The sequence below is a fragment of the Mobula birostris genome, chromosome 6 (genome assembly GCF_030028105.1).
Source record: "Mobula birostris isolate sMobBir1 chromosome 6, sMobBir1.hap1, whole genome shotgun sequence".
Classification (NCBI taxonomy): Eukaryota; Metazoa; Chordata; class Chondrichthyes; order Myliobatiformes; family Myliobatidae; genus Mobula; species Mobula birostris.
The window spans coordinates 151,076,162-151,089,653 of record NC_092375.1 but is presented as its reverse complement, the minus strand read 5'-3'; the positions used below and the strand labels follow the sequence as shown (position 1 = coordinate 151,089,653).

At 38.4% G+C, this 13,492-nt stretch overlaps 1 protein-coding gene across 1 annotated transcript in view; it reads right to left on the bottom strand.

The window, feature by feature from the left end:
• Positions 1-13,492, bottom strand: part of gtf3c3 (general transcription factor IIIC, polypeptide 3) — a 52,070-nt gene that overhangs the window by 9,996 nt on the left and 28,582 nt on the right. Inside the window, exons 11-14 of the mRNA XM_072261630.1 lie at positions 12,022-12,224; positions 10,146-10,247; positions 6,872-7,007; positions 3,633-3,858 (exon numbers count right to left, since the gene is read on the bottom strand). Coding sequence (XP_072117731.1) covers positions 3,633-3,858; positions 6,872-7,007; positions 10,146-10,247; positions 12,022-12,224 — 667 coding nt within the window. The remainder of the gene's footprint in view (positions 1-3,632; positions 3,859-6,871; positions 7,008-10,145; positions 10,248-12,021; positions 12,225-13,492) is intronic.

The window sequence follows — 13,492 nt, the reverse complement described above, 5'->3', positions numbered from 1 at the left end:
ACTTCATGAATCGTACAATGTTTAGATGACACAAACAAATGACACATTATTTGGTACTCAAATATCTGTTTGTACTGAGGACAGGCTTTTACTTACAGCAACTACCTTATAAGTTAATAAAACAAGGAATAAAAGTAATGGAAAACTTTTCAATTGATTTTCATAATTATTACAATGAATGCAGATGCTCCAGATTGCTACACTACGAACTGAAGTGAATTGTAATAAAAAGAAACTGTAATTGTACACTGTAAAGCAGAATCATTTGAAAATAAATGTTCTCCCACACTATAAACACATCGATCAGAATGCACAATCCAAAATGCAAACACGTTAGTGTAATGTAAAGTTTTGGTAATTGAAAACCCTGTTATTGTTGGTGTCCAAATTATTAATAACAAAATAGAAACACAACTGAAATATTAGCATTCGGCTCAAGGCAAAATTTATGTACATACATTTGAGCTTTTCGTGCTTTTTTCCAACACAATTTGTTCATTGAATCCAATACCAAAAAATTTATAAATTTACATGAAAGAGAGACTAAAATGCACAGAAATCAGCCCACTGCGGACTACAAAAACAATAGGCTACACACAGCCAGTGCAAACCAACCTAGGATAACTCTGTGACCAATCAATAGCTGAATTTATCTAGTTCACAGAAAGAAGGCCCACCTGCTGGCCCTAAATGTACAAGACTCCAGCAGCAACATCACTGGTGATGCACTGAAATCCCACACCCAAATCCTCCAAAAGCTCTTACAGACAGAAAAACCCCAATCAGGATTGCCAAGCCATCAGGCATTCAGGAACAAATAAAAATGAAATCAATAATTATAATATTTTTCTTAACTGATTTAAATGTTTTAATAAATAAAACATATACTGTTTAAATTAATTTAAAGCATTAAAACAAAAATTAAATCATTTTTAGTAAATGACCACTTTCTTTCCCAAAGCACCACAGAAATCAGTTGGACCACCACCCTGAACTATTTCTAAGCAAGACTTGCATCAGCAACCAAATTTTCCATGCTGGGAATATCAACAGGATTGAGCTCTGCCACTCCACTGCATTGGCAGCCACACAACATAGCATCCTGGCACATCCAGCACAAAATAACAATCATTAAGTCTTGGATTTCCATGTCTGACTGCAAAAAAAGTCTGCAGACTGCACTGTCCATTGAAGCCTCTCCAGTGGAAGCTGTGCATGTTAGCCCTCTAGTGGATATAACTTATTCTACAGCTTTGATTAATTAGTATTACTTTCTTTATCAATCAAGTTTCAGCCGCCTTCAATCGTCAGAACATGCAAAGCCCTAGACAAAGAATGGGAAGAAAACCACTAATTAGCAGTTTAAAGGGCAAAATTGGATATAGCCATATACTTCCAAACACTCATAAAACTCCCTAAATGGAAACCAAAAGTCTGTTGTCCATAACAGGTAGTACTTTGGAATCCAAAACTCTCTAATTCAGGAGGCAAAACCCACTTCAAAAAATCAACACAAGTACGGTAGATTTATGTTAATTGGCCATCAGTTAATTGGGGCAGCAGTTTAGTTGAGACAACTCTTAAAGAACAAATACTAATTGAGAAAATAGCTGGGATTCCCTTCATTCATTTGGGACACCATGGTGCTTAATTGGGATAGGAGGTTGTTGCCGAACAGTTTATAACTAGCGTCAGTGTCTACTTAGACCTCCGTCTGCAACTGGATCCTTAACTTCCTCAGTAGGAGACCACAGCCTCTCCAGATTGGAAATAACATCTCCTCCTCACTGACAATCAACGCTGGCACATATCAAGGATGCGTGGTTAGCCCACTGCTCCACTCTCTCTACATCCATGATTCTGTGGCTAGGCACAGCTCAAATGCCACTAGAAAATTTGCTAACAACACAAGTACTGCTGGCAGAATTTCAGATGGTGACAAGAAGGCATACAGGAGAGAGACAGATCAGCTAGTTGAGTGGTGTCGCAGCAACAATCTTGCACTCAGTGACAGTGAGACCAAGAAACTGATTATGGACTTCAGGAAGGGGAAGTTGAGGAAACACACCCTACTCCTCATTGAGGGATCAGAAGTGGAAAGGGTGAACAATTTCAAGTTCCTGGGTATCAGCATCTCTGAGGATCTATTCTGGGCCCAATATATTGATGCAATTACAAAGAAGCTATGACAGCAGGTATATTTTATTAGGAGTTTGAGGAAAATTGGCATGTCACCAAAGACATTCGCAAATTTCTACAAATGTGCCATGGAGAGCATTCTAACGGTTGTATCACATACCATCATACCATCTGGTATGGAGGGGCCACTGCACAGGACTGGAAAATGCTGCAGAAAGTTGTAAACTCAGTCAGCTTCATCACGGGCAGTAGCCTACCAGCAGTCAGGACACCTTCAAAAGGTGATGCCTCAAAAAGGTGGCATCCATCATTAAGGACCCCCTTCACCCAGGACATGTCCTCTTCTCATTGCTGCCATCAAGGACGACACACACTCAATGCTTCAGGAACAGTTTCTTCCCCTCAGCTATCAGCTTTCTGAATTGACAATAAGTCCAAGATTTATCCAATTATTATCCTCAGTATTTTTCCCCTTTCATTTTGCACTACTTAATTAATTTTTGTTACATATACTTATTGTAATTTATAGATTTTATTACTATGTATTGCAATGTACTTCAGCTGCAAAACTTCTGCACAGCACACTCTTGGGGTCCTAATTCTTAATCTCATTCTTAACTCCTTAATATCTTGCAATAAAACCTTATCCCTTTTCAACTACCTTCATTGGTACTCATACTGTCCACACTTCTGCCTATTTATCCTGACTCCAGAATACTCCTTGGCTGCACAATGATATCCTTAGCTCTGGTGCAAGGTCAACAACATACCACCTAGTAATCACTTCTGCAACTACAGGGGCTTCTTGTAATCTTTTCCATGTACAGTTGAGTCACCACATTGCTCTGATCTTGGCTCATGGTGCACTCTCCACAAACTATCCAATCAGTGCTCAGAATTGAAATCTGGTCAGAAAGTAAAATATCCTCAAGAGGTCATCTGAACTATCTGCCTGCTCGTTTTTGTCTAGGCAACAGTCACACATTTCCCCTCTGTAAGCACTCTCTTCAGCTGTAAGTGGCTGCCTTCCAAAACATGCTCTCCACAACACTGCAAGGAAGCAACTTGTTCACCCTCCTCCTGCAGGTTTTTTGCAGTCACTCTGTGACATCTTGAACCCTAGCACAAGGAAGACAACACTTAACCAATATCTATCCCTCAATATCTGACAATAAAATAGAGGCCCTAGTACATGGCAATTTTTAGGACTTCATGTATACAAATCAGTTCTACATTTCCTTCATGACAACAGTGACTACAATTCAAAAATACTTCTTTTTGATATGTCCTGACCATGAAAGATTATAATTAAATAATAGTTTTTGTTTTCTTTTTATCTGGCAGCTCCAATATTACCTCGTACTACAACATTGAAAATACAGTGATTATTTAGAAATTCACAATGATGAACAATTTTATTGTAAAAAATGTGTATTTCTCCTCATTATAATAAAACCAGTTTTTGTCATTAAGACTGGACAGATTCATAATACCTGATATAATTGTATGCTTTCCTGAAGTTATTGTCCAGAACAGCAGCTGACAGGCCAAAGTATTCCAACTCTTTCCGTTTCTGCCTGTCATCATAAAATGAGTAATATTCCAAGGAAGAATCAACCAATAGTTCAGCTTCTTTGAAACGTCTGAGGTCACACAAGGTGTAAATGGCTTTTAACAATAAATTCCACCAGTCATCTTTATTCAGAACACTAGTCTTTCCTGTAATGAAAAGGAAACAAAAGTATTTCAGTCACTGCTTTCATGAATTGATAAAAAGATGGCCTACAGGTCAGTACAGTACCATTCTTTACTCTGGCAACATCACACCATCTAAGAATCACTTTGGTGATCACAGAATCTATAGGGGTTTCTTGTGATCTTTTCCCTGTATGGTTGAGTCACCACATTGTTCTGAAAAACAACAAGAATTCTGCAGATGCTGGAAATTCAAGCAACACACATAAAAGTTGCTGGTGAACGCAGCAGGCCAGGCAGCATCTCTAGGAAGAGGTGCAGTCGACGTTTCAGGCCGAGACCCTTCGTCCATTGTTCTGAACTTCGCTGGCGGTGCATTCCAACAGACTACCCTTTCAGTACTTAGAACTGAATACTGGTTAGAAAGCAACACACCCTCAGAGATCTCCTGAACTATCTTGCCTGCTCATTTTTTATCTATCCACCATTTCTTCTCTGCATGCACTATAGTCAGCTGCAAGATGACACTGGAAAACAAAGATTTTGCTTCCTGAATATCTTCAACGATAGAGACATTTGAAAACAAGACAAAACACTTTGAAAGCAATACAAGAAACACAAAAGCAAATTTTGTTTCTGTCTTATTTGGTGGGAAGCAGCACTGAAAGCAGTTCCAGGACGTGTGTTTAAGCAGGAGCTATTAATATTTATTTTTATAAATATGTTGGGATAGAGAAGCATACATCCAAATTTGCTAATGGCATGAAAATAAATGGCACTGTAATCCATGTAGATGGAAGCATTAAATTACAAATTGGTGTTAATATATTAAATAAATGAGGGGGAATACAGTAGCAAGTAGATTCCAATGTTGTCAAATAAGAGGTCTTCCATTTTGGATCCAACATTAGAATGGAGGATTCTCTAAATATTGAAAGGTTATAAACTTCAGAGGTCCAAAGAAAATTAACTCATAATCACACATTATCAAACTGTAATTTTCAGGCAAGAAATTAATTAAGATATCAGCATGCTGTCCTTTTGGATTAGAATACAAATTAGATGACAGTAATTTTTCTACAACATACAAAGCCCCGATTCAATACCAGATGTCAGCAGTCTAGGTGTGGTTCGAGGAGAAACGTTAGCCTTGAAAGAAGTCTAATTCAGAAATATCAGAATGTTACCTCGACCTCAACTACAATAATATTCCCTAGAATTAAGGAAGTTAAGAGGTTACTGGATTTAAAGTGTCAATATATGAAGGGAAACTGACAAAGTATTAGGAAGAATTACCTCTGGTCTTTGGTGAATAGCACAAAACCGAATTCAGACCTTTTCGGACTGAAGGTGGGAAAAACATCTACATAAAAAGTGATAGTATTGCATTCTCTACAAAGATGATTGTTTACTCTAAACCTATAAATGACTTTTGTTAACTGAAGATATCAAGGAATAGTGATCAAAGGCAGGTATATGGGGTTAACTTACAGATCAGCCATGATCTGATTCTCCCTCATTACCATATTCCTAAATTACCAGCGATCTTCGAAATTTTCATGGTATCAGGAATGTCAATAATGTTTTTGTTATAATGTATCATTGAATGAAATACCTATAAATTTTGTTTTTACTGCAATCATTAAAAGTTAAACATCTGCCAAGAGAAATCGATTAGATAAATGATCTGAATGAGGATTGACTTCTCAAGAGATCAAGTAATATCTTAAACAATTCTGTGATACACAGCAGGACAGTGGTTACCATAAACAATCAAATATTTATTTCATCTTAGTCTCTGTGTATGGCTGTACATGTAGGATTCTGCAACAGCTCCCAATTTACAACTTTAAAATTTTTTAATAAGTCAAGAGCAGATGCGATTAAAATCTACAGAATTCAAAATCGCAATGAAATTACTTTGCATCGTCTCAAAACGCCAAGAAGATGAACAATACACTAAAAATTATAGTAATTTCATGTGGATTATCTAAGTGGAATGGACAAACACATATAATTGGGCATTTGCTAAGTTTGTAGCAACAACTAAGCAATGCATATAATTAATTACATCAGTTTAGTGTTTAAACAAAATGTACCAGGCTCATTTGTCAGCAATGAGTAGGTTTTAGTACAGGTTGAGTATCCCTTAACCCAAATGGTTGGGGCCAAAAGTACTTTGGAATATATAATGAGATAGCTTGGGATTGCCATCATTTCCAACTCTGAATTTATGTGTTACCGGTAAGTAGTCTTTGTCTTACACTTGTTCATCACATGTATGTACCTAACAGTAAAAATTATTACATTCTATTAATATAATACAATAAAATGTGTGCAGGGAAACAAAGCAGCATAGAAGCTTCGGCAGAATACTTGAATCACCTGTTGGACAACAAAAAATGGCAGGCTTTCAGTCTTTACCTATGATGTCGTGCTTTAATTAAAAGGTTACAGTACACTGTACTGGTATTTTACTTCTTTATGTTTTATGTAAGGTATAAAACCAATCAGCATTGTAGACTTGTTCCAGTGTTAGATTTCCATCAGCAACAATCTTCACAAACTCATCAATGAACTTTTCTGTTGCTTCGTGATCAGCAGACATTTTATCTTTAAAATATTAATAATCTTTAAAAAATTTTTGTCATGCCTTTTCTAAATTTCTGCATCCAGCCTGCTGAATATTCACATTTACCTTCAATTTTTAGTTTGTTGTGATAGATATTTGTTAGTTTCACGATCAGCATACCGTTAAGCAGACAAATCCACTCTTTCATAACATAATTGAGATCTTCATTTGTCACCTTAGGCAGTGTTTTTCTATTTTTCATTAACTTCTGTTCATTATGTATGTGAGGTCACTTTTCAGAACTGTCTATGATGTGAATCGCATGGGAATCTTCCCAGCATCATGTGGAATTTTCCATTTGTGACGCCATGTCAGCCCTCAAAAAAAAATTTTGGAATTTCAGATAAGGGGTATTCAACCTGTAGATTTTAGTTAAAGCTTCATATGATTACATGAATTCCTTACCTTTCACATCCAAATATGCAGCTTCCTGATCATCAATGTCACTAACTTTATCTCTTGAGTCCTTGGCAAGATGCAGGTGTTTTTCCCCATTTTTGGATTTTGAAACTAAAGAAACTTGAGCCCTGCTCATTGCCACCTACAGACAAATTCAATATCATATGCACTTTAAAAAAATTGCTCAGTAACCAAAGATAACTAACTAACAGCTCAACCACAAATGGAATATAGATTAATTATATCCCAACAAAGCTTCCTTCAAGACAGAATCATGTTGCCAATAGCATAAAATAAACATGGCACGAATTGACTGCTTTTAAATTCTCTCAGTTTTAGGTGTTCTTTCTCACAGTGAAACATCAAATGTTGATTAGAAAGGGGAAAAAACATTCCGAGGCATTATTATATGCTTCACTTTCTGGAAGTCACTGTTCATTTCAACACAATATCTTGAGCAATTATGTTAACTAAAGGCTACACATTAATTTTATTCCTTTATCTTGTCAGACAACATCACTAACATTCAGTATTTCTGTTGATTTATGTATTACCATATTATCAATCTCGTGTGATGGGGAATTAATGGGAGTTAAATCCAGCAGCCCAGAAAATCTGCAGTCTGGATACACGCTAAAAATTAGAAATTTTATATGGAATACTGAGGATGCTGAATTAATGGAAGTTTACTGTATACCCATCTCAAAATACCGTTGTGAATATGCATCAAGAAAATGTCAAATTTTAACAATTCTCACATCTTGAACAATTAATCATAGAAACATAGAAAACCTACAGCACAATACAGGCCCTTCGGCCCACAGAGTTGTGCTGAACATGTCCCTACCTTAGAAATTACTAGGCTTACCTATAGCCCTCTATTTTACTAAGCTCCATGTACCTATCTAAAAGTCTCTTAGAAGACCCTATCATATCCGCCTCCACCACCGTTGCCAGCAGCCCACTCCACGCACTCACCACTCTCTGAGTAAAAAACTTACCCGACATTTCCTCTGTACCAACTCCCCAGCACCTTAAACCTGTGTCTTCTTGTGGCAACCATATCAGCCCTGGGAAAAAGCCTCTGACTATCCACACGATCAATGCCTCTCATCAACTTATACACCTCTATCAGGTCATCTCTCATCCTCCGCCGCTCCAAGGAGAAAAGGCTGAGTTCACTCAACCTATTCTCATAAGGCATGCCCCCCAATCCAGGCAACATCCTTGTAAATCTCCTCTGTACCCTTTCTATGGCTTCCACATCCTTCCTGCAGTGAGATGACCAGAACTGAGCACAGTACTCCAAGTATGGTCTGACCAGGGTCCTATATAGCTGCAACATTACCTCTCAGCTCCTAAATTCAGTGCCACGATTGATGAAGGCCAGTACACCATACGCCTTCTTAACCACAGAGTCAACCTGCGCAGCAGCTTTGAGTGTCCTATGGACTCAGGTCCCAAGATCCCTCTGATCCTCCACACTGCCAAGAGTCTTACCATTAATACTATATTCTGCCATCATATTTGGCCTACCAAAATGAACCACTTCACATTTATCTGGGTTGAACTCCATCTGCCACTTCTCAGCCCAGTTTTGCATCCCATCAATGTCCCATTGTAACCTCTGACAGCCCTCCATACTATCCACAACACCTCCAACCTTTGTGTCATCAGCAAACTTGCTAACCCATCCCTCCACTTCCTCATCCAGGTCACTTATAAAAATCCGAAGAGTAAGGATCCCAGAACAGATCCCTCAAGCACACCACTGGTCACCAACCTCCATGCAGAATATGACCCATCTACAACCACTCTTTGCCTTCTGTGGGCAAGCCAGTTCTGGATCCACAAAGCAATGTCCCCTTGGATCCCACGCCTCTTTACTTTCTCAATAAGCCTTGCATGGAGTACCTAATCAAATGCCTTGCTGAAATCCATATACACTACATTGACTGCTCTTCCTTCATCAATGTGTTTAGTCACATCCTCAAAAAAATCAATCAGGCTCGTAAGGCATGACCTGCCCTTGACAAAGCCATGCTGACTATTCCTAATCATATTACACCTCTCCAAATGCTCATAAATCCTGCCTCTCAGGATCTTCTCCAACAACTTACCAACCACTGAGGTAAGACTCATTGGTCTATAATTTCCTGGGCTATCTCTACTCCCTTTCTTGAATAAAGGAACAACATCTGCAACCCTCCAATCCTCCGGAACCTCTCCCTTCCCCATTAATGATGCAAAGATCATCGTCAGAGGCTCAGCAATCTCCTTCCTCGCCTCCTACAGTAGCCTGGGGTACAGCTCATCCGGTCCCAGCGACTTATCCAACTTGATAGTCCTTTAATATTTGCTGATTTACAATGTCATCTTATAGTTTGCAATTAAATAAAATGTGAAAAAAAGAATTTGAACTTGAACCATTAAATCAACCTAGGCCATTCTATTTTTCTCCCACAATCAACTCAAGGTTAAGATGCAGGTCTCCTGTTCTTCTCTATTATTATAAATAGAAAATACGTGCTGTGTTAAAGGGACCTTCTTGCTGGAACCCATTTCTGTTTTGCCAGAATTCTTTACCCGTCAATTTTGTTGCTTTTCTTTCTTGATGTTTTTAATGTTTATTGTTCTGCTGGTGCTCTGTAATTTCTCATGCAACCTATCAATATTCATGCACTAGCCTTTATAGCAAGTACAACTAAGGGTAAAACTCCATCTTAATTTCAGCAAATATTACACAAGTATATTTCCAGTTTTATTGAATTGTGATCAAATACAGAATTTCTACCTTTCCTTTCTCTGACTCAATGTTCTGAGGCCCACTGTAGTACTCCTGTTGCTTCCCAAATTCTTCTAATTCACCCATATGCAATAATTCTATTCTGTACTAATGAACTCCTTTTTAATTTGATATTTAGAAATCCTCAGCAAACATACGAAAAGTGCTAAAATTAACCTTCTAAAGTGGGGCAAACTGCTTCCATTGGAATACATGGAAACACAAATACAACATTCAATTCAGTTTTCAGGTACAATACCACTGGCACAAAATTTGCTCATTTTCTATTCACTTTTAAAAGTCTAGCCTTCGCAAAGCCTTCCAATATGATCTTATGAATTGCTGTATGCAAGAAAGGAATTTGTTAAGATTGAACGGGTATAATGTTAAACGGGCTGTTATACTTTGGTACTACAATTGTATATCAATTTTCTTTTAGTTAGCAATAATTCTTTTACTGGGAAATCGTAAAACAAGATCTAAATTACAACTCACCTTTAAAAGCATTGCTAACATGGCAAGTAAAGCATCCACATAATCAGGTAACTTTTTTTGGGAATACAGTAAGGTTGAACGGTGAAGTAACAGCTTCAATTCCTGAATGAGAGACACGTGATTATTTATATGTTAGGAAACATGATGATTAAATCAACTAAAGCAAATTTAAAAAAGACAAATTGCTCAATTTCTTCTTGAGAAAACTGTCAACAAATGGCAGACTGACATTTTTATTACATTCCATTAATTGTACCAATAATGAGAAATTCTACAAAATTTGTTTCTGCTGTTGTGAGAAGCACTATTTCATCCCCAACAATTCTGCAGGTAGTTTGATATTTTCCTTGAGTTTGAAGGCGGGTAAAGCTGAGGTATAAAATAACTCAGAAAACTATCATGGTGTAAAGTTTGATTTCGTTTTTAAGCATCTCCCTGCACTTTTTGTAGTCTTGACTATTTCCCCTTCTTCAGTTATCTAAACATGCTATGTGTTTCTTTTTTTTCCTTTACCCATCCTAGATAACCCTTGACATCCCAGTACTTATTTCCCTTGGCTTTTATCCTTACAGGAATATGATAGCCCTAAACTCTTACTATTTTTCCTTTGAATTCTTCCAACTGTGCAGTTTAAACCTTCAGTATTCTGCAACCTAAGAGTCAACAATGCCTTGGATCTCAGCCTCTGAATGTTTGCAAACACAAGAATCACCTTGAGCACTGCAGCTTGGCTACTGAGGTTGGGATGGCCTTCGTTCTACAATGGAGGCACTGTGGGTCGATCAGCTCCCCATTAGTCCAGTAGACTGCCTCCTGAGGGAAGCTTATTAGAAGCAAGTTGCAGCAAGAATAACTGCCGTCAACCTTGTCCCAAAACACCAACTCAACAGTAACAATGTAACCAGAAAAATCATTTTTCAAGCATTCCACTTGAATTTCTGGGTATACCAGTTTAGGAGGCTGTTATTTACCCTGCAAGTTCGAAGAGGAAAGGCACATACAAGTATGGTGTCTGGAGAGTGAAAGCAAGTGTGGCCCAGAGGAACAAAATCTACAGTCATCAGGACACAGCAAGGGGAAAAGTGATTGTGCTGCAGTGATTCAGGATATTAGCCTCCAAGGTTTAGAAGGACTGTGACTTTCAACTTTGGGTTATATTTTTATACTAGATGCAACTTATTTAATAACCAATAAATCCGTACACATTATCACTTGTACTCACAATGTCTTGAATTAGCTAAACCAGACGTACTAAAATTGAAAGTATATGAGATCTATAAATTGGCAACTCTTACACGAGGGCTATCATTTTCATAAGGCTTTCCTTACCTCCCAGACTTCCTTTCACTTTGGTCACAGGTCATACTTAATTAATTAACTCCACCAAAGAAGTCTTACCAGTTCAGGTACACATTTTATCAGGCAGACTAGATGTGACTAGATGTAGTATTCATAGCTTGAATAACACTCCACTTCCAAAATTAATTTTTCAGGATGTTGACATCGCTAAAAATTGCCAGCATTTAAGTCACCATCCAACTGTCCAAACCTTTACAGAGGTACTTATAATGGGCTGATGAAAGGAATACCAAATTTTCTTTTATGCTTAATTACACAAGGCCCATTTAATGTGCTAAATTTCATATGTAACATGTGCATGACAAGATATCTGTAAAAGCCAGGCTAAAATCCAATTCCACTACCAACCAAATTCCTACAGTGATAACTAAATATTTGCTGTAATTTCAATGAATCCAATATGTTGCTAGTAAATTATTATTTTGCAACGGCTTGCAAAAAAACATTTTTTTTGGTTTTCAGGGTACAGTGAAACACATGCTCTGTCACTATAATTAACTGCTACTGTATTTTGTACCTGCTGAGCTGCATTCGCATCATGTGTTAACGTTTCAGCATCATGCATTGATTCCAGTGCCTCAAGAGCTTTCTCTGGCCGCCCTAGTTGTTGTTGTAAGGTCGAGAGAGAAATACGTGCATCCAGGTGCAAAGGTGCCATTGCCACCACTTTGGCATAGCTCTCTGCTGCCAGCTCCATGTGTCCCAGTGCTTTCAAGCACTCTAACATTGAGAGATAAAAGTTAGAATTGAGCATAATATACATTTTCTGAAAGTTTATTCTTTCCTGACCTCCCAATGTCTCTCCACAATCATTATCATAACACATATATTCTAAAAGGAAATAAATATTTGGTGCTGGGATGGTTGGGGAAAAGGGTGATGACAAGGATGGTGGGAAGGCAGCGGGACAGAATGCAATGTGGAAAACATAATGGATGTAGATGAGAGCCCATTCAGCTACCTTGAAGGAGAAACCAAGATATTATCCTGGTTTGAAAGAGGTCAACATGAGTGAAGGTAGAATGAAGAGAATGAGAGAATGGGTAAAGAGGAAGTGCAGTGAAAGTAACAGTTGAAGTTTACGGGCTAATGGCAAATACTGCTGATATTCTATCTACTCTTAGAAACACATCGTTCATCTAGGCTACCTGCTGCACCCACACACTTCAAATCAGCTACCATCATCCCATACCAAAGAACGGTACACCTTCAGAACTAAATACTACTGCCAGGTGGCACTGACACTAATCATCATGAAGTGCTTTGAATGGCTTGTAATGGCACATATCAAAAACTCCATTCCTGCCACACTGGACACTCACCAATATGCTCAGTAACAGAACCGCTCTACGACAATGCCGTAATATCTGTCAGACACATGGGCTTCACATACCTTGAAAACAAGGACACTTACAGAATGCGGTTTCTGGATATCAGTTCAGCATTCAACACTATTGTCCCACAGACCTTGATGAACAAACTCCTACTCCTCAATCTAAATACCCCTCTGTGCAACAGGTGTTGGACTACGAATCAATAGACCTTTGATAGTCAGGGTGCAGAACCACTCATTGGCATCATTCTCAACAAGGGCGCAACCCAGGGCTGTGTGCTGAGTCCAGTGCTGCACACTCTGCTTACACATAACTGCACGGCCAAACACTGAAGTAATCACATTGTCAACTTCGCCAATGACATGACAGTGGTGCAGCTCATCAACAACAATGAGACAGCCTACAGACAGGAGGTGGAAGAGCTCGAGGCCTAGTGCCAGTAAAATAACCTCTTCCTCATTATCACAAGACAAAGGAGATGGTTGTTGACTTCAGAAGAACTCACACAACCCTTTACATCGGTGGCACAGCAGTGGAAACTGCAAGCAGTTTCAAACTCGAGGGCACGTCTTGCACAACCTCTCACAGTCCCAGAACGCATTATACACAATCAGGAAAGCTCACCAATGCCTCTACTTTCTGAGGAGGCTGAAG